We start from the raw sequence: 22,665 nt of genomic DNA, 5'->3' as shown, positions 1-22,665 counted from the left end.
TCACTAAAGAGCAGCAGTGCTGGCTTTAGCCCATGTTGCAACACAGTAGGGCTTTTCTTCAGTGTCAGTTATATGTATTATTGAGGACTCAAAATCAGGAAATGATAACAAAGACAAGAGAGAGAGAAAAAGTTCCTGATTGTATTCAGTACTCTCTGTATTGAATCATTATTGAATTAATTTAAATTTGAACATTCTATTTAACGTGCCACTATATATGATCTATGTTTGTAATTAACTATTAATTCATTCTCCATCTATTAGTTTATGGAACATTCAGTGTCTGGCTTTTAAACTGAAGAGCACAGACCCAGAATTCATCTGGAGCATTAAAGGTCAAGAGATATTACAGCCATGCCTCAAACAGAAATGCATACAAAGAGGACTTAGACATCTCAACTAAAAAAAAAAAAAAAAGTAACAACACATAACAACGCTTACATTGTCAAAAATATTGCCAAATGTGATGATGATCTGTACATTTGTGCGGCCTACACTCCCTCATGTCACCATATTACGATGAAAATACTTTGAAAATCTCCATAGAGAAATGGGACATTTCAGGGCCCAGGGTAATGTCCTGTTGGGGGGAGATTTAAATGCCAGGATGGGAGCGTGACATTGTGGATCCTGTTGGCAACTGCCACATCTTTGGACAGTCCACTCTACACCTAATTAGTGCTGACTGATAGTTGCAAGTTGAGAGCATTAGTAAGCAAAGTAGTTTGGAAAGTAATTGTAGCATATTTTATGATTTAAAAAAAAACTGCCACCTAGTGGCCAATTGGCTCCATATACTAAAAGGCACAGGGGTACTTTACAACAATAGTTTCTCATAGTTTACTTAGAATGCACCATGAGTTTACGAGGTGCACCTAAATGCACCATGAAGTTCCATGGCTCCCACACGCTAATACTTGCCAACCTTGAGACCTCAAAAATAAGGAGAATTTCTAAACCAAAGGGAGAGGTCTGGGGGTCTCCCCCAAAAAATGGAGTTGCAGATGCTTTGTTTCCTGCATTCTAGTGACTTTTAAAGAATGCCAATTAAAGTACCAGGAACAGGTTGTGATAACGGAAAGGAAAAATCTGATCTGAAAATGTGTCATAAAGCGGGAGAAATACAGGAAAATTGTGACCCCGGGAGGAAACCGGGAGAGGGCAATGAAAAACAGGAGTTTCCCGGAAAGATCGGGAGGGTTGGCAAGTATGCACACACTTTTAAGGTTGCAATGCATCTGTGAAAGGGGCTAGAAAGAGAAACCTTCTTATTTCATATTGTTTATCAGATATTCTGTCTTCTAAACTTTAATCTCTTCCCTCTTTTACTCCCTCTATTATCCATCCCTTCCCCCATCTTCCCTCTTTTTGTCCTTCTCATTCACATGGGCATTCCTTTTAGTCTATTTTTAGAGGCAGAGGGCTCATCTGAGTGTTTGGAGAGGAAAATTGCATCAGACTAACTTTTCTGTGTCTGATGACCAGGCTGCTGGCTTCTCTGTTTCAGACATGTCAGCATGGCACGTCCATTGTGCAGGTTCGCATGCCATTTGTTTATCACAGTGTGTTCTGTCTATAACCATAGCTGTAAATTGAGTACTTTGATACACTTTCTGATACAGATGATCTGATATAGTGAATGGGACCTTTAAGCAATAGCTCCCGACAGGCCGTGATATAATCACAACATATCACAGACTGAAGTGAGCTGTTGCTTTTATAAAACGGTCATTAAAGCTATAGTGTGTAGTTTGTGTCGCCCCCATGAGGAATTCTAAGTAATGACAACAACACTGTTGGCGCATCCACATGATATAGGCCATCTGTGATCGCGCCACACCCCTCCTCCACACAGTTGCTAGTAGCATTTAACCCGTCAAATCAAGGAGGACAATTATCTTGTAATTGTTGTCCTCTTTGTCTCCAAAGCTGAATGCTGCTGTTGTCCTTTCTCAGGGGTGACGCGAACGCATCACTTGAGCTGCTGCACGCAAATATCTCCGGACTACACCATTTTGTTAACATAGCCATACTGACAAATACAGAGAGAGTTTCGTGGAGCTGGTAGGCTTAATTAGCTTTGTATCAACTCATTCGGCAATGGTTTGAATGGAACGGACATTCATTAATATAAAATATTTGTGTACTATAGCTTTAAGTATGGCAAAATGAAAGGTATAGTTACATTCCAATTTAGATAGATTTTTATTACTAAATAATATTCTTCACAATAAAATAGGCCCTCTTGGGCAGGCTGGCTGCCTGCACATACCGAAGCAGTTGCTATGGAACGTAGGTAATATTAGCCTACACTAGCAGCTAGCATGGGCTATTTCTTCAGCTAACACTAAAGAGTTAAAGCTGAAACCCTGCATCCTCCATAACTGCATATCTTTCACGATAAACCCGCCCAATGCTTTAGTTATGGATTGGACTGCCCTGTCTGAATCTGTATGGAGAGGCTGTTACTGGAACATTGCATGGGAATCTTAATTAAATCAAGGACCTACAGTGGTTTAAATTCATACCTTGCTGCAGTGAACTGCATGTGTGTTAGTACACAGTGACATCACTGTTGGGTGTGACTAAACCACCCAACCACAGCCACAGTGATCATCAAACTGACTTTTAACCAGAGTGCAGCAAAACACAGCCCGCTATTAAGTTACTATTTAAGGGAACCTCCAACAACAGCTTGTTGCATATATTTAAAATTGTGGATTAGCAACAGTATTGGGGAAATTACTTTTAAAAAGTAGTGTTTGCTCGTTACTTCTTAAAAAAGTAATCTGTTACTTTACTTAGTTACCCCCTATGGAAAGTAACTTCTTACTTTACTCATTACTTTAACGTTACTTTTACAAGAGGGGTTATTATACAAAAACTACCTCTGACCATAAAGCCAATCTCTGGTTTATCAGTGAGGTGTCTGAACTCCACTGCAGACTGGCTTCTCTCCTCACAGAGTGACGGCTGATTCATTATGAACGAGTACAGCGCGGGTTGAATGCACATCAGCAGGTCATCGGCGTTACACGGTGTTAGTGTATACTATGTAATGTCTGTATCGACTTGTACCGGTCGTGCAGCCACGATGGACCGTGCATTGTCGTAGACACATGCAGCCTCTTTTCTGGAAATCCTTGCGTGTCCGTGCAAAAGTCCACAGCGGTCCTGCTTGTGTATGTATGAGCCCGTCTCCACCGCATCCATCTGTGAGGTTGTCAGCTTTGTGTCTGCCTGGCTCAGAGCGCCATCCAGCAAAAAACCATGAAGCTTAAAACGCTCTCAAAAGTTAGCGTTGGCTGCTTCTCGCTTGCCATGATTCCTCTGCTACCAGCCTCTGTCACGTCCTGTGTGGAGCATGTGAGCGCGCAGCTGAGAAGGCAGTGTCGCTGTCAAATCTGTCTCTGGGAAAAGTAACGTTGCGCCGAATTGAAAAAGGAACTACGTTTCGTTACCAAATTTTCAGTAGTAGCGCGTTACACTACTTTTTACCCGAAAAAGTAGTTACGTTACTGTAGCGCGTTACACCCAACACTGATTAGCAATGTCTCTGTTGTGTGTCTAACGGTCTAATGCATCTGCTATAAATTATTGAGCAGGTTCCTTACACCTTCATGGATGTAATATCATCATCAGCTCTGAGTCTGAGTCTGAATTACATACTATGTTGTCCCTGTGTTTTCAGCGCTTGTGTTTTTATCTGAGTCTTTTTGTTCAAAGGTAGCAGTGCAGTCTGAAAATAGCACATCTCTGTGCTGCAGCCTGCGGAACACAAACTCGACAGCTGCCATCTTCTCACTGCTCTCAGACATAAAATCATGCTCTTAGTCATCCGCTCGCACACTACCTCTAATAGCTAACACTTTAATTCCCCTGGCAACAGGAATGAAAGTATTCCAGGTTTGGATTTAGAAGAGAGTTCAGACTTGAACGCCTGGATTCTCATTAATATAGGGATGCACCGATCTGATACTGATATGCTGAATCTGACTCAAATATCTGGATCGGGTATCGGTGACAATGCGGGTACATCTATTCAAATTAGCATGAGGACTGACGAAGGTGAAAAGAAGTTCTCCAACTATCTCCTTGATTTGGGGAGAGGCAAAATTAAACACAGGGAGAGTGAAGGTCAGCTCCGGATTCCTCCAGGGTACTTGATCTCAAGACTGACTGACCTTCCCAGAATGGATGTGGTGACAAAGACAACCTTCGAAAAGGCACTTTATACACTCCTGTGAACCAAAGGACAATGGAGCCATCAATGACATGTATTTGGCGGTGTTTCCTGGTGAAGAGTAGGATTGGGCATCGAGAACCGGTTCCAACTCCACCGTTTAAAAAAAATTACGATTCCAATGGAATCGTTTTTTTATTGGAAATGTTTGGAAAATTTGGTTTTGAATCCGATCGACGGTTCCAAGTCTAACACTCGCAAGTTTGGGTTTACGTGGCGGCCGCCGTACTTCCAGGCGCTTGTTGTGTTGCAGCCATGGGGCACAGTAAGCAGAGCTCTAAAGTGTGGCTTAATTTTACATTGAAAAAAGCCCTGTAAAACTGTAAATCACTATTGAATCTAAATAAAATGTTCCTCTTATCTGTGAAATAAGCATGTGACCCCTTTCAACTCAGAATCGGGAATCGATAAGAACCGGAATCGAAAGGAAGAATCGGAATTGGAATCCGAATTGTTCAAATCAAAATGCCCAACCCTAGAGAAGAGAGTCTACTTTTCAGCTGACTCAGTTCTGGAGTTCAATCACAAGGATTCACTGCCGTTCAAGTTTCTAAACTCACTGACACCCATTGACCTGATCAAGAAATAAAACTGACAGTAGGAGCTGCAACCATGCTGCTTAGGAACCTGCAGACAGGTCCTGACAGGACTCTAAAGAACAGCACCAGGTGGTGGACGTGTAGATAAGGGTTTGATTGCTGTAGGGACAAACAGAGGCAGTTTTCGAAACCGCATACGATACTATCAGTGCGTACTGTTTTGGCCAAAATGTAGCATGTAGTATGCACTCTGCAAACAAAAGCCCAAACTGCAGTATGCTAAAAATACCCGTATGTCGTACTGATTCGGAGAAAATCTCCAGTACGCCGCGGACCAGTCTATCTCGCCTACTGTGTCCCACAATGCAAAGCGCCGCAACAATCACAACAACCACGGCTTGCCATTGTGGCCAACAACTGGAAACGTTTTACAATGTTTGTCTGCTATTTCATCACTAAATTCACTTCTGAGACTTTTTTATGCGATAAATCAACAATGTAGAGCTCGAATATGGCCGGTTTTATGAAAATGTATGGATAAAAGCAAAGTTTGCTCTGACGGTGTCGGAGTTCAGAAGCTCCACGGTCTGACGTGACAGCCAGCGGAAGACTGTCGGGGTCGCTGGTTTGCCGGTCGGCCTGTCCACCTTCACAGACCCCGCTGTGAGGGTGTTGTATTTGCTTATTTCACATAAATAAAGATGTAAGAAATTAAGTTACAGTTTCTTCAATTTTCAGCATCTTAAACAAACAAAAGATGCAAAGCTCATTAAGTTATATTTTTCATTTCCAATAGTGGTGAGTTCTTTTTCTTTGCCCAGTGCTTTAAGAGCTTGTTCAAAGGCTTAGCATATTGCAGAATAAAACGATGTTTCATACTGCATACTACTGATGAATGCAGTATGCAGTATCTGTGTTAATATTGAATGTTGTCCAGAATAACCGTAAGGTACTGTATGCTAAAAAAATATACTGAAAGCAAATTAAAGGCAAACTCAAGCCCATCAAGCAACAACAGATGCGCATATTGACCTAAATCAGTGCTTGACATGTGAGCGTTTTTTATTTGCGGCTAAAAATAGATGTGTGCGAGCTGTAAAATACATTTAGGAACACGTGTGCGAATAACCTAACATTACGGTGTTGTCAGACTTGCCGTCTTTTGCAGATGCAGCATCCAGTAGCTCCCCTGTTTTTCGCTACATTTTTGTTTTAATTTGTTGTCTTTCTGTCTTTGTTATATATAGCGTGTCTCAGATGAAGTGTTACGAAACTGCAGCTGCTTTCAGCTCGTCATTATATTATATTGAAGCGAGCCTCCAACTGTAGCGAGCATTGTCTGCGTGACTGCTGCGCCCTGTTCACGTAAAGCCACCTACACATGATTAGGGTTGGGCATCGTTTGGATTTGAACGATTCTGATTCCAGTCCTGATTCTTCCTTTAGATTCCAGTTCTCATTGATTCTTGATTCTGATTCTTTGAGGGTGGAGTTGAAACGGGTCACATGCTTATTTCACGAATAAGAGGGAAGTTTGATTTTGATTGAATGGTGGGTTGCAGTTGTACAGCTTTTTCAACGTAAAATAAAGCCAGACTAGAGCGCTGCTTACTGTGCTCCAAGGATGTAACACAACAAGCGCCTGGTCGCTACGGAAACCAAAACTTGCGCATTTTAAATTTGGAACCCGTGATCAGATTTGAAACCAAATCCTCCAAACGATTCCAATAAAGAAACGATTCCACTGGAATCCTAATTTTTAGTAGGAATGGGTTCTCGATGCCCAACCCTACACATGATCTGCAGTAAAACAGCTCTGTGCTATTGTTTTCCTGTGGGGAGAGCGCTGGAGACAACTCGGAGGAAGTGCTACCCCTGGCGCCGTGCACCGCTCGGATTATTTCAATTGAACAGTTTAACAGCGGCATATGCAACATCACTGACTTTATTGATCTATAGAATGTATTTTAAAATAGAAAACATTAGGCCGACACTTCATAACGTTTTAGGCCTATGCATAACACGATTGTATTATTATTATTATTATAAAAATTTGCTACAAGTTAGGGCTGCACGATATGACAAAAATATGCGATATGCTGTAAAGTTGTTATTGATTGATTGTTGATATTACTTGCGTGTTCTCATTTTCTGCCGCTTTCAGTGTTCTGCTAAACTACTACAATTGCTTTTTGAATTTAAAACAAATGAAAGGAAATCACTTTCAACATTCTTTTATTGAGCAAATTAAACACTGAATTGAGTATAAAAGCCACCACTGAAAAAAAGAATGATTTAAAGGTCAGTTTTCTACTCATCTTTTTTGTCTTTCACAAGTGTCCTTCACGATATGTTGCAGCCTTTCGCAATATTTGTATTACGCCAATTGATATTGCGATGACGATAGAAAATTGTTTACCAATGATGCTCAAACTTAGTCAACCTTGACTGGCTAACGGTGGCCAACCTTGTACTGACAACTTGAAACTAATTTTGATCTGAACCAACCCGACCAGATTTAACAAAGCTCTGTAAGAGCTCTCAGCTCTGGGGGGGTCTTTGATGTAGGATCTAATAGCCATTGAAGAGATCATTAGATAGCCTTGTGTTTTAAATCATTTCTATTTATTCTGTTGTTTCTTTTTTTGTAATCTTGTTTTTAAGTTGTAAACTGCACACTTGTAAAAGAGAACTGTCACGAGTGTATTTTTCCGACTGTAAATAATGGTTAAAGGAACGAACATACCTAAGTAGCCCATCTATCTTCTTAATCACCCTCTAATGATCAGATGACACGTGTGTGTGCGTGTGTGCATGCATACCTGAGTATGTGTGGAAAGTAGACTACATGCATGTTGATTACACGGCAAAGTGATACCACCTTCACTCAGGACTCGTGCGTGCATGTGAGTGTGGGGTTGTATTGCTATCTTTGTGAGGACATTTGTGCATTGTGTGGACATTTGGCCGCTCCTCATTACTTTAAAGGACTGTCTGAAGGTTTAGACTTGGTTTTGAAGATACAGGTGAAAGGCTTAAAGTTAAGGAATGCATCCTGTCAATAGGGTCCTCACAAGTACAGCAAGAGAAATATATGTGTGTGTGTGTGTGTGTGTGTGTGTGTGTGTATGCGCGCGCTATTCTAGTACCCCTGCATCCTGTAACAGTGAGACAGTGAGAAAGGAAACGCAGAGAACTAACAGTGTGGTTGACTGATAGCTACACCTATACATTACAGCACATCCTTCCAGTGGAAGCAAACAACTCCTCACTTCTCTGTTTACTCTGTTGGTTAAGAATGAAGAACAAATCTTTTCAACCAACTCAGTTGGCATGTAAGTGGTAAAAGTAGTTGAAATGGCAGTTGAAGAGAAAGAGACGAATATAAATGTAAAACAGTCCCCATCCCTGTTGAGATAATGACATCTTGTTGAGCAAGGTTGGGCTGGGTTTTTAGTGATTTGCCTAATTACAAATGTCAGTAATTAGAATGAGCTTTCTTTCTTCTGTAACAGAAATAAAGTTCTGGTTTCACTTTGGCTATCTTGATTGATACTCATTCATCAGGTGAGAAAAACGACATTTTCAAAGTTGAGGTGTTGATTTAGTGTTAACCCTAACCCAGATACTGTATTTAGGAGTGGTGGGAGTCACAAAACTACAGTTGTCTACTGCAAATGATGTGATCACTGAAGCTGGAAAGCAAATACTTGAGTGGCAAAAGTTCAGGTGAACTACATCTGAATGTAAAGACCAACAAATCACCAAGATATCTAAGCAGGTCATAGGGAGAGAACGTAGTGTACTGTGTAGCCTGACTGTGGTTTTAATTACACACACACACACACACATACAATTACTCAACCAAACATAATGACAAAAACTACACCTACCACATGAGAAATCAAATCCTCATTTTTCACCCAATCAGATTTAAGTGTATTAAGTCACTTGACAGTTTATCAACTCACACATAAGTTCCCAAACAATGTATTCAGGGTTTCACTTCTCGGTCATCCGTCTCTGTTATTTTCACATTTTATGGGGCTCAACGTGAATGAGTATTCTTGAAATGACAGAGACATTCCGACAGAAAGTAGAGATTAATGATTAGGTAACACTTTACTTGAAGGTATCTACATAAGAGTGACATGACACTGTCATGAACACATGACACTGTCATGACACAGTCATGACACATGAACCATAACCCTAACCCTTAATAATGTTTATGACACGTCCATGACAGTGTCATGTCACTCTTATGTAGTAAGTAAAGTGTTACCAATGATTCAAATTAAATTGCATTACTGAATTTATCATATCATTTAAAAATGCATATCCATTATTGTGACTTCTTTTTCTCACTGGCCCTTCCCCTAGTCACACCGAAAACATGAAGTCATATTCAATGACAGCCCTCTGGTGACTATGCTGCTGGCCTATTTTTAACTCTGGCCACAGATGAAGCTGAGCAGCTAGAGACAGTGTGCTGACAATCAGAATAAATTCAGATGAGCTGATGATTTTCAAAACGGGCCTACCAGAAGAGTCATGTGACCCGCTGTTGTCAAAGGCAACACACAGGGCTCAAAAAACTTTTCTCTGTTCATGCTCTGGTGCACGTAACTTTTAAAAGTACATGCACTGAAATGTTTTTTGTCCTTTTTTCTCTCTCAGTCAGGTCTGACTCAAAAATCTACTTTTTAAACTTTAACCTCTCATGGAAAAGATGTTATGAGTTTAAAGGTACACTGTGTAGTGTTTAAAGTATTTTGTTAGCTAAAATCAAAGTCTTCATTCATAAATATGTCCTCATTGGTGTAAAATGACCTCTGCCAATGATCCTCGTAAGCAAAGAATTTCTTATCTGTATTTACATTGGACGGGCAAGTCCACGGAGGCTTCCATGTTGTTCCGCCATTTTGAAAAACTATAATGGCTGAGAGGGACATACAGCACTAGCCTACCTGTCTTAGCTAATCCACAACGCGTTCTCGTTCAGAGCCAGCGTCACGTGACTGAAACCAGCTGAGACGGAGAAGGAGATCAGTGAGAGGAGCTTGTCACTGCCCCGGCAAATTTGAAAGTCTGCACTGCACTTTAGTTCATAACGGAGGATCAGACTAATGCCGAGCCACAGGAGAAGGAATCCTCGTCACCAAAAAAGCAAAAATTGGAAGACATGTTGTCATAGCTTCTTGGTACATAACGGCTACCGTAGTTGCAACACGCATTTGAAAAAGCGAGGAGCTCTATTCGTTTGAATGTAAAATACAATGTCACCGCTAGATGGGAGAAATTCCTACACAGTGTACCTTTAAACATTAGGATATTTCATATGTGTTACTACGTGTTATGAGGTGATTTCCCTTTAAATAAAAACAAACAAAAAAACCTGTACAGTAAAATAACTGCCATGATCAGAACAATTTGACATGATCATAGTCTGGGTCATTCTCAACGCCATTTTAGCAAACCTGTGAAAGAAAGGATTTATTTATTTTATTTAGGAGAGTTTAAAAATGAGAACATTTCCAATGTGTTACAATATCATTTGAGCTGACTTTGCATGTACAGTAATGTGCATTGAAACTATTTAAAACTGGATAGGGTCATAGTCAGGGACTTTTTGAGCAGAAATCCATTGCACTTCCCTACAAACCTATTCTGGAATGAAATTAGGACTTTTTTATTTTATTTGGTACAAAGTGTGAGAAATTATTGCTCAGATTAGGGTCTTTCTTCGTCCTTTTTGGCTGCTCCAATTACCAGTCACGTAACAGCACAAATAGACGTGCATCAAAACACAAGTTCCGGCTGGCTTGACCCGGTTTACGCAAGCGATGGCTCACTCGACCGCAGTGATCTAGGGTGCTGCTGTTGCTCTGTGCTGCTCTGTCTTGTCTGTCCGTGCACTGTTGGTGTAATCTTTCCCGATGCAACATTGTCAATTATAAATTAGTTTTTCTATGCGTCACAAAACGGACAAGTGCATGTGAAAAGGGTCAATTGCAGAGGTCTAACAGTCGATGCTTGAGAGTTGGCAGCCCTGAACAATTAAGATGCCATCAGATGAGAAGAAATTTGCTCTACACTCACTGCAAGGCAGTGCAGCGCAGGTATATGTCATCAAAAAGTGGCTACGTCACATACAGCTGTTATCTTTTGGTTGGGTTTTTGAAAGGTCAGTGGCAACATAGGTCAAAGTTGAAATTAGGGCTGGGTGATATGGCTTTTAAATAATATTTAAAGTGTTTCATTTTTTACCTTCCCAATACCAATTCAGATACCTGGACTGGAGTATTGATCTGATTCCAGTGGGTTAGAATATATGTGTGTGTGTATGTATATATATATATATATATATATATATATATATATATATATATATATATATACACACACACACACACATGCTTGACACCTGCCAACCCGCCAAATGCAGGTAGATTTCGGCAATGGCAAGTAACACACTTACTCTCACTAGCCACTTTGGCGGGTGGCATGCCATTATATTCTAACATTGGGGGCTGGTGTATTGCGCCACTGTGCCGCCGCCCGACACAGGAACACAGCTGTGACCCGGTGTGCAGTGGCAGCCTACGGCCGGAAGTACGGTGCCCGTATGGCACATCAGACCAGCAAGCAGCACATTCCTTAAAATATCCCCCTTTTTTATTTTAAGTCTGCACAAAGAAACCAGGCATACATTTATTTATTTTTTTATCTAGTTAGCCAATGTTAGCCCTGCTAGTAATGGTCAATTAAAGTGATTTTACATCCCCTCTTTAAATAATAGTCTTTAATGATAGTTTTATTTATTAATTCATCTTATATGTAATGGACAACAATAGAATGGCCAGCTTTACCGCAGATCATCTGTAGGCGGTTTTAGGTGCTATTATTGGCTGTGGTTTAGCATCAGAAGCTTTTTTATTTATATAATGCACCCAATGGTCATACACTCCTCTTCTCTCCTCACATGCACTTTTGAAATATATTCTTCCACTCCTGCAAATCCTGAGCCACCTGCAGCGTCAGGTTGTCCTGTCCACTCGACCTCAGACAACCCCAGCAACGCAGCATCAGTTTTCGCTGTCCCCTCCACCTCAGCACATCACAAAGGGCTGCACCAATAGACCAGTGGTGTAGCCAGAAATATAGTTTTTTGGGTGGGCCAGTTCAACAGCTTTTTTTCCCCCAGAAAAAAAGCAACTTAAACTTAGAAGTAGAAAAAGGACAAACTGAATGAGTGAGTGACACTTTTACTTTGCAATATGCTGCATTACAAAGGCAATACCAGTAACACACTGTCTATACAACATGCTCAACCAACAAAGCTCAGTCTTTAAAGGCTGTACACAACAGTATAGAAATAACCTGTATCATAACCTATTCAGGCAAAAATATATTTGCCCTGGCAGAACCAGCAGCATCGGCTCTCCAGTGCACAGCATTTCACAATGTGGCAACAACAGCAGAAAAGGTGTCAACCAACTGCATGTTCTACATGAAGATGATTACTACATGTTAACACATCAGCAGTAAAAGAAAATCATAAAAGAAAACACCCAGCCAAGCATTGTCTGAATTAAAAAAGATATATTTGAAAGTATCCCGCACAGCTCCAGTTCTTAGGTAGTGATCGGCTGCACGGCACTGACAAGGATAAAAGAAGGACCCTGCACTCACAGGTAAGTCATCTTCTTATTTAATGTGGGCAACGCGTTTCAGCTAAAAGCCGTCGTCAGCATTCATGATTTCTTCTTAAATAAGATCATGAATATCAGTGAGTAGCGGAGGTTTGGTTTTCTTTGAATTAGGAAAGAACAACACACTGAACAAACCGCTCTCTCGCAAATGGGCTGTCAGCTCCACTGGGAAAATGTCATTTTACAGAAAAGCGCTTCCTTTTTCACATTGTATTCCAGCCAAGAAAACTGTCCTCACCACTTTGAAGGGACCGTAATCCTTTATATAACATTAAAGAACTTTGTTTTGCCATTACTGTGGCATCACTTTACAATTTAGCTGTCAGCTCAGAGAGTCTGCCTGTCGGAACCATAACAACCAATTATGTTTCGGAGTAGGGCTGCACGATATTTTATATATATATATATACACACACATGTGAATCACGCTCTCCTTGCCCCCTCAACTCATGCCCCTCCACTCCACACCAAAACAGTAACAGAAAGTTGAGAGAGAAAAAAAGAGTGACATGACCGAGTATCGTGTACTTTTGGTGGTATCGGTACGATTGTGACATCCCTAGGACAGACACCTTGTTTTTTTAGGCTAACTCAATTAGCTTTAGCCTGGCTGGTAGCCAGCTTTTAGTCTGGCAACTCTGCGGTGAAAAATGGCCGGGAGACGTCGTGACAACGTTGCATTGATCAGGTGCTTTATTTTGTCTTTGCAGCAAACACAAAGCAATGATTACTGTAGCTTCACTACCTATGAAAAAGCATGCACTTCACTGTGTCTGCCGCACCTGCCGCTTACGGGACTCCTCCACACACACACACACACACACACACACACACACACACACACACACACACACACACACACACACACACACACACACACACACACACCTCCCATAACAAACCCCACCAGACTAAGTCACATACACACGTTGCCCATATGGCCACCTGTCTTAAAGGAATACGCCACCATTTGTTGAAATATGGTTATTCACCGTCTCCTCTATATTTATATAAGTGGGCAAATGCATTTTTGTCTCAGTGCATGCATTGTCTAAAGGTGCGGACACACAGAGCCGATAATGGCGAGGTCGGTGACTTGAGTCTGTTCGGTGTGTTGCGTGTCATTGTCCGTCCAAGGGGCCGTCGTCCTTCATTTTAGGGCCTGAGCGCTGACAGCATGCAGGTTTTTTTTTTAATTAGCCAAGGGTAGTCGTCTGCTGTAGTTTTAATGGTCACCTTGCTATTTTGTAGTTGACGTGCGACTTTACATTCTCCTACGTGCTGATTTACTAGCCCCAGAGCCGTTGAAAGACTAGCCCCGTCTGACATGTTAGCTAACGTTAGCTAAAATTAGCTCGTGGTAGCTTAGACTGCGGTTACATTTTTGTAGTATGCAGTTCGGGACTACAAATACAAACGATCTATCTGCTTGTTCAGGTACACATTCAGCCAGTTGGAACAGAAGAACACACCAGAATAGGCCTGTTTAGTAAGCTGGATGTGATGGCCACATTCCTACACTTATAAAATGCAATTCAATGTGGAAGTAATCCAAGTATTCAGAATACGTTACTCAGATTGAGTAACGTAACGGAATAGGTTACAAATTACATTTTTGGGCATGTATTATGTATTCTGTAACGGAATACATTTTGAAAGTATCCTTCCCAACACTGTCTATCGCTGCTTGCAGCTTTAATTAGGTTTTGTTTTTGTTGTTGTTGGCTCACTTTTACTCACGACATGCTAACCGGCAACTAGGATTCCATTCACTACGCTAAGCTAAGCTAGCGGCGGCGCTGCTGGACTGAGACAATGCATGCACTGAGACAAAAATGCGTTTGCCCACCTATATAAATATAGAGGAGACGGTGAATAACCCTATTTCAACAAATGGTGGCATCTTCCTTTAACAGGGGAATGGTCAGCAGGTAACAGTCATGGTAAATGAGTAAACAGTGCAAGTTTTCCTTTTGTATCAAGCTAAAAGTTGTAGCATTGGGGGTCAGCCCAATGGTCCCACAGCCCAATGGTCCCACATTTCTAAGATTTTTCTTAAAATTAGGCCCTGTTCCCACAGCCCTATGTTAGGGTTAGGGTTAATGTGGGAACATAAAGCTGCTTACACACCAACCAGACGGCCAACCATTGGCAGAAAAGGTAGTTGGACTGATCAGTCATCAGTGATCATAAGATGTGCAGTTTTCTTTGTAAGTGTATGAACACAATCATTGGTGGGGGAATTGGCTGCGATGCAAGGGGCACCAGCTAAAATCCTGACTAGGGCACCAAATTGGTCAGGGCCGGCCCTGACTGGTAACTGCCAAGGGGGTAAGCGTCTGTCAACAACCCGTAGATCCTATGGCGCCATTTTGATGCTAACAAGCACTCACCCGCCGTTAGCATTCCATTGGCTGCCATTCATTTTGACGTCACTTTGACAGGGAATAACTTTACATCTGAAGCGTTTAGAGTTAAGACTTTATTTGTCCGTTGTTTATTTCTAAAGAAACACGTCAATGTATAAAAGGCTCCATTACCTTGTACCTCACGTTATGGCTCCGTAGCAGATGTTTTTGTAAAAATAGGCTAACGATTGTGTCATAACCACGAGACTTACTGTCGCATTGTAGAGGGATTACAGTACAGTACAGGAGAAGGCAGTTCCGACTTACATCAGCTGTTTAAGTTTAATTACTAATGTTAACTAGCATTTTAGTTAGCAATAATTAGCCTGTGTCTATGTTATCTCCTTACATATACAGTGGGGAGAACAAGTATTTGATACACTGCCGATTTTGCAGGTTTTTCCACTTTCAAAGCATGTAGAAGTCTGTAATTTTTATCATAGGTACACTTCAACTGTGAGTGACGGAATCAAAAATCCAGAAAATCGCATTGTATGATTTTTAAGTAATTAATTTGCCTTTTATTGCATGACATAAGTATATGATACATCAGAAAAGCAGAACTTAATATTTTGTACAGAAACCTTGGTTTGCAATTACAGAGATCATATGTTTCCTGTAGTTCTTGGCCAGGTTTGCACACACTGCAGCAGGGATTTTGGCCCAGTCCTCCATACAGACCTTCTCCAGATCCTTCAGGTTTCGGGGCTGTCGCTGGGCAATACGGACTTTCCGCTCCCTCCAAAGATTTTCTATTGGGTTCAGGTCTGGAGACCAGGACCTTGAGATGCTTCTTACGGAGCCACTCCTTAGTTGCCTTGGCTGTGTGTTTCGGGTCGTTGTCATGCTGGAAGACCCAGCCACGACCCATCTTCAATGCGCTTACTGAGGGAAGGAGGTTGTTGGCCAAGATCTCGCGATACATGGCCGCATCCATCCTCCCCTCAATACGGTGCAGTCGTCCTGTCCCCTTTGCAGAAAAGCATCCCCAAAGAATGATGTTTCCACCTCCATGCTTCACGGTTGGGATGGTCTTCTTGGGGTTGTACTCATCCTTACTCATGATCATTGATGCCCCACAAGGTGAGATCTTGCATGGAGCCCCAGACCGAGGGAGATTGACCGTCATCTTGAACTTCTTCCATTTTCTAATAATTGCGCCAACAGTTGTTGCCTTCTCACCAAGCTGCTTGCCTATTGTCCTGTAGCCCATCCCAGCCTTGTGCAGGTCTACAATTTTATCCCTGATGTCCTTACACAGCTCTCTGGTCTTGGCCATTGTGGAGGGGTTGGAGTCTGTTTGATTGAGTGTGTGGACAGGTGTCTTTTATACAGGTAACGAGTTCAAACAGGTGCAGTTAATACAGGTAATGAGTGGAGAACAGGAGGGCTTCTTAAAGAAAAACTAACAGGTCTGTGAGAGCCGGAATTCTTACTGGTTGGTAGGTGATCAAATACTTATGTCATGCAATAAAATGCAAATTAATTATTTAAATATCATACAATGTGATTTAATGGATTTTTGTTTTAGATTCCGTCTCTCACAGTTGAAGAGTACCTATGATAAAAATTACAGACCTCTACATGCTTTGTAAGTAGGAAAACCTGCAAAATCGGCAGTGTATCAAATACTTGTTCTCCCCACTGTACCTACACTCTCTGTCTCTGCAAGATTGGGAATGATTGAGATTTCTCTTGGCACAGCTACCAGAAGACTTACAACTTTCAGACAGGTTGCTCACGTCACATTTACTTCGTCTCTCTCAGTTGGAGGCTGCTCAGTAACGCGCAGCCATCACCGGAAAAATGCTTCTAATATCCTTCACTGGTCTCAGTCCAGAGCAACGGGATCTGTTGGTCCAGTTTATATACTGTCTATGGTAACTGCTAAGGGTGTCATGATTTCGATTTTAATTCAAAATCGACTGAAATTAAGTCACAATCTCGAACTTCGAATTAAAAAATGGAATCGTCGATGCTGCCACGCCTCCATGTCACGTCGAGTCGGTTTGCCAAGCGGAAAAAAAACACGTGTTGAAGTGGTGCAAGTCAACCTCCACAGGTGACCTCCATAGTTTGCAAGCTCTGCTATGTGCGTGTACCATATTCTTCCACTGGCAGCACGACTAACATGGCAGGGCAATCGCCGCAGGCACCACAAAAACATAAGATTTATCTCTTAAACCAACAACTGTAACACAAACTACTCTTCCGTCTTCATTTGGAATTTTCCAAAAAAGTTTCCAATTGACTGAAGATATAAGTTAGTGTTACATTATGTTGTTAATAAATGTTTTAAATTTGACAATGTAGCGTGGTACATTGCGAACAAAGGTCAGATATTATATTGCATAAAAGTCTAGTCTAAAAATGGCATACCAACCTGTGCTTTAAAAAAAAAGTAAAAATCAAGAATCGAACCGTGACCTTAGAATCGAAAATTTTATCGAGGATTTGGAGAATCGTGACACCCCTAGTAACTGCAGTGTAAGAAAATCATGGAGAGTAACTTTAACCCCAAATAATTGAGCTAAAACTTGACTAAATATATGTATATTTGGTAACACTTTACAATAAGGTGCACAAAAAAGTAGGTAGTTAATGATTAGTTACTGTTTTTGCAAAGAGTAACGAATGATTAGTTACTGTTTTTCAGAAGGGTAGTTACTCTTTCAAAAAACAGTAACTACCCTTCTGAAAAACAGTAACTAATCATTCGTTACTCTTTCAAAACCAGTAACTAATCATTAACTACCTATTTTTTGTGTACCTTATTGTAAAGTGTTACCGTATATTTGTATAGGCCTACTTGAGGGAAAAAAAATATATTTATATATTAAAGTAGGGTATAATACATAGTCCATAATTTTTCGCTTCTATATTTATCAGTGTATAAATAGTCTCATATTAGTTAATCGTTGAAGTTTAAATGAATTGTTGCATGTTACTTGCCGTTCTAAATTCTAGCCTGGATTGTCAGCCTACATTCTGTTAGTGGTGTTCATCACTGACATAAGTGACCTAGGTAGTGTGACAGGAGATGCTCACCCAATGACAGACTTACAGCCGCAGCAAACACACGGACGCACGCACGCACGCACGCGGATGTCTGTGATGCTGTCCTGCAGGGTAACGTTAGAACATATTTTTTGCCCTCCTTACCTTCCGTGCTGCTCCGTATTGGCTGGCGCTCCACCTGGCCCGGTTGTCCACCGCTGACTCTACGTTACCGGGCAGCGAGCCGGAGTCCGAATCCTCCCCCTCCTCCAATTCCTCTTCCCCCTCCTCTCTCTCCTCCGCGTCCGCCTCAGTCTCCCTCTCCCTCTCCTCCGTTTTTAGCCGCTTTGCCGCCCTTCCGTACTCCCCTTCCTCGCGCTGGCCGGCTCCTTCTGCCGTCGACATGCTTGCGGCTGCGGTGGACCTGTTAGAGAGCGGGTCTAGAGCTGGTCAGACTGACACGTTCATGTCAACAGTTACCCCGTAGTGGAACCTCGTTAAGCAGTCTCAGTGTATCTGTCTGTCTCCTTATATTTGTGCCCCTGTCCCCGTTTCGCGGATCCACTCTCGGTTCCTATCGGTCTCTTTATCACTCTTGAACACCAGTGATTTTCTGTGTGGAGGTGTGAGTGGTCTGGACACATCCCGCCCCGTGCTTTTCTCTTATTGGTCAGTCGGATCCTGCAACTTGGAGATACGGCGTGTGATTGGCCGGTGTCGATGCGTCAACAGACAGCTCGCCATGCTCTGCAGAGGAGTGCGCAGAGGAGCAAAGAGGGGAATGGTGGGCTAGATAAAAAACAGAAACGAAGACAGCCTCAAAAAATGCAGAGCGTAGGAAAAGAGAGAGAGAGAGAAAGAGAGAGAGAGAGAGAGAGAGTCAGTATGAGCGGATATTTGCTGCATCATTAAACAAGAAATCAATTGGCCGTATAGACACTAACCTTCCTGAAAGCTCTTTGAACATTGCAGACTACAACGTCCCCAACAAAGGTCAAGCCAAGTGTGTAAGGTACGATGGTGCTTTGATTGATCATATACAGCCATCTCTAAAAATTAGGGGAATTTGGCTATTTATCAATGTGAATTTCTAAGCTTACATTATTCGTATGATGTGGGGGAAAGTAAAGCAGAACAATAGCCATTTTGAACCAAAAAAATAGCCATTTTGAATTGTCCTCCCATAAATTGGGGGGATGTATGAACAATTAAAAATGCCAAAATGAAAGAAAATCAAACAAAACAAAGTGAAATACAATACACATTGTTATTATATGTTAAATGTATGCATTTACATACATGTATTGAATGTGTCAAAATGAAAACATATTCTAAAAGAACAATAATTATGTTTTTTGTCTTTAATAACTAAATAAATAGTTTTTTATTGTGACATGAATTTTTCATGCCACAGAGGTGCATTCAAGGCAGGCCGTAGCTAGGGTTAGGATTGGGCTCAGCCCACCCAAACATGCGTCTTATCCATCCAATCAAAAGTTAAGAAAATATGTTTATCCAACGGAAGAAATAGCACAGAAAATACCAGTAGTGTATCTTCTGAATGGGTGGGCAGCCTACAGCCGCCTTCAAAGTATTCATATTTCAAAGATCCAGAGTGTTTATTCCCCTTGCACTCTCTGGATCACTCAGTACGCCATTCAAAATCGGCTACTCAGTGGTGAGTTTCACCTCAGATACCTAAGGAAATTATGTGTATCCAGTCAAATACTAAGGAATTTCTACTCTTGCATCATCAAAAAGGTCCCGACGGGAACATCACTGCCTAGTACGGAAACAGCATTGAACAGGACCGCAAGGTCCTGCAAAGAATGGTTCCTTCGCCTGAACATACAATAGGCGTAGCCCTACCCTGCCTAAAGGATATTTACATCAGGTGCTGCAATACTAAGGCTAACGGTACTGATCCATTTGACCGTGCGACGCTTCTGTCGCGCCGCGCTCCACTCTAAGGCGCACGTCCAAAAACTGGCTGATGCCCATCTTTTAGTTGCCACTGCAATAAAATGTTCATTTTATAACAGTGTTGTGCAGAGCCAATGCTGCTGGTTCTGCCGGTGCTAATACATTTGAGCCTGAATAGGTTAAAATCGACAGGTTTTCGTCTATATTGTTTTTTGTCTTTTTAGACTGAGCTTTGTTGGTTGACCATGTTGTAGACAGTACTGCTATTGACGTTGTAATGCAGTATGTTGGAAAGGTAAAATTGTTGCTGTTTTTTCTTTTTGCTACTTCTACGTCTTTTTTAAAATGGACCACTTACTTTTGTACTGGCCCCCCCAAAATACTATTTCTGCCTACGCCACTGCTACTCAGGCTTATGCATTGTCAATGCCACTATAAACATGTGGTTGTTGTTACACATTCTGTCCACTAGAGGGACTTCTAACATCAGCCTGGCCTTGAAGGGGACCTACGTCACGGCGCATTGCATTTCTGACACACCGCTCTCTGTTTACTATCATTTTCCACCACAAGCACACAGCGACAAACACAAATCAACAGAGAACACTGTAATGAAACATGATCTAACAAGTGTATTGAAGCAGCTCTGTTGTAAAGGCTAATGGTGCTCGGTTAGCACAATGACATCATGTTAAAGCACAGCCGAAACCATTTGTCATAAACTAACAAGTGTAGTGTTAGCCACGATGCTAACGGCATTGATAACTAAGCCAAACGGTGATGTCACTACTATTTTAGTGCTTTATAAGCAACCTGTTTCTTGCAGATTGTCACGTTACTTAGAATACAGCTGTTAGAAGGTAATATATGAAGTCAAAGCTACTCCGACAGCTGTAGGGCAGCTAACATTAACTTTAGCTGTCTCCATGAAGGTCCTATAACTCGCAACGCAGTTAGGAAACCAGAACGAGTTAACTAATGTTAACATAAGCATTTTGGCTCATGGGGATGTCGATTTTAAAGTCATGTTAAAACTATTTCCCATCTTTCTTCCGATTTCCAGCCGCAGCCTGTCACTCCCCCCTGTACTAACGTTACTCGGTACGTAACGTTAGCTCACAATGCCTTGTGTTTCTCACTCCCTCTAACGTCATCAGACTTGACATGACAAAAGCATTTCGTTTTCACATGCGGGTAGGCCAAGGTGAGAAGAGGGAGATTAGCTAACGTTAGCCAACATATTTATAAAAAAAATCACATTCGAATAGTAATTTTTAAATTCGTTCCAACAGCCCTGCACCGCACAGACTACAGCCGAGGGCCAAGTACCACGTACTTTCTGCGCCTGCGTGAGAGGGAATAACTCTCCATACCAGCCGGCGGTGGTAATCTATTCCTCATTCAAAAGGAAAACCTTGTTGTTTCATGCTAGTACTACTTGTACTACTGTACAATAGCGTATTTTCATTAGACACTCCCTGACTCAGTAAATAAGAAGAAGAAGTCATTTATTTATCGCTATGGGTAAATTTTTTTTTTTTTTAACTCCATTGTTTTCTTCTACACACACACACACACACACACACACACACACACAGGATATATAGACAAGATGTCAGAGTGATAGGGTTGCCACATAGCACAGCTCAAGAGCTTCCTGTAGTGCCCAAGAGGTGAACTATGAAGTTTCTTTCAAACTTAATGTGTCCAGTTTGTAACTCAGGCTTTGCTGAGTGCCTTAAATGATGACACTTTTTAACTTCTCCTCTGCAACTTATTGCACATTTGTAGTTTTTATGATACATAGATATCTCTTATGTTACTTGGCCTATGTGTTTTTCAGGCTCGATGGTGTTTTAAGCCCCCAACGTCTCCTTCCAGGCAGCGCTGTGACCGTTGATTTCAAGGCACCTAACCCTAACCTTAACCCTAACCATAACCATAACCATAACTATAACCATAACCATTGCCTAATCGACTTCAAGGCAGCGCTGGTACCGTTGACTTCAAGGCACATAACCCTAACCCTAACCATAACCATTGCCTAATCCTAATGCCTTCCAGGCAGCGCTGCCTGGAAGGAGACGTTGGGGGCTTAAAACACAGATAAACGTTTTTCAGGGGTCAGTTCCTCTAGACAATAACAAAAAGCAGATGTTCTCACTTCCCTTCAGTGGTTTCTACTTTTGTCAATGTGTTTTTATATTAGATATCTGTCTCTGAGATGTATGCCTCCATTGGTGGCAGTGGGGATGGCGGGTCTTATGTCACGGTATGAATGTAGAAGTGATTCAACTAGTTTAAGGGACAAAAATGAACGTGATAACAGTTTAGTTTTACAGCACTGATCAAATCATGACATTATGTCAACAGTTGTGGTCAGTAGCTTCCTTCCTGTAGCTACATCAAGTCAGCAGCAGTTTCATGTTACTGTTCATCAGGCTGTAACTTTACATTTTAAAGTGCTCATATTATGCTCATTTTCAGGTTCATAATTGTATTTAGAGGTTGTATCAGAATAGGTTTACATGGTTTAATTTTCAAAAAAACACCATATTTTTGTCATACTGCACATTGCTGCAGCTCCTCTTTTCACCCTGTGCTCTCTGTTTTAGCTACAGAGTGAGACATTGCACTTCTGTTCAATCTTTGTTGGGAGTCACACATGCTCAGTAGCTAGATAAGGACTAGCCAGTCAGAAGCAGAGTATGAGGGCGTGCCCTGACAGTAGCTAGGTAAGGACTACTAGCCAGTCAGAAGCAGAGTATGAGGGCGTGTCCTGACAGTACCTAGGTAAGGACTACTAGCCAGTCAGAAGCAGAGTATGAGGGCGTGCCCTG

General features: G+C 41.6%; 1 protein-coding gene across 1 annotated transcript in view; it reads right to left on the bottom strand.

The window, feature by feature from the left end:
* LOC144532141 (heterogeneous nuclear ribonucleoprotein L-like) overlaps window positions 1-18,542 on the bottom strand; it is a 62,556-nt gene extending 44,014 nt beyond the window's left edge. The window contains exon 1 of the mRNA XM_078272725.1: window positions 18,068-18,542. Within this exon, the coding sequence (XP_078128851.1) occupies window positions 18,068-18,307 (240 nt within the window). The 5' untranslated portion in view covers window positions 18,308-18,542. The remainder of the gene's footprint in view (window positions 1-18,067) is intronic.
* Window positions 18,543-22,665: the final 4,123 nt, after the last annotated feature.

This window comes from Sander vitreus, chromosome 17 (assembly GCF_031162955.1).
Source record: "Sander vitreus isolate 19-12246 chromosome 17, sanVit1, whole genome shotgun sequence".
In the NCBI taxonomy this organism is placed as follows: Eukaryota; Metazoa; Chordata; class Actinopteri; order Perciformes; family Percidae; genus Sander; species Sander vitreus.
The sequence above is the reverse complement of the archived record's forward strand: the minus strand, read 5'-3'. Positions and strand labels throughout refer to the sequence as shown.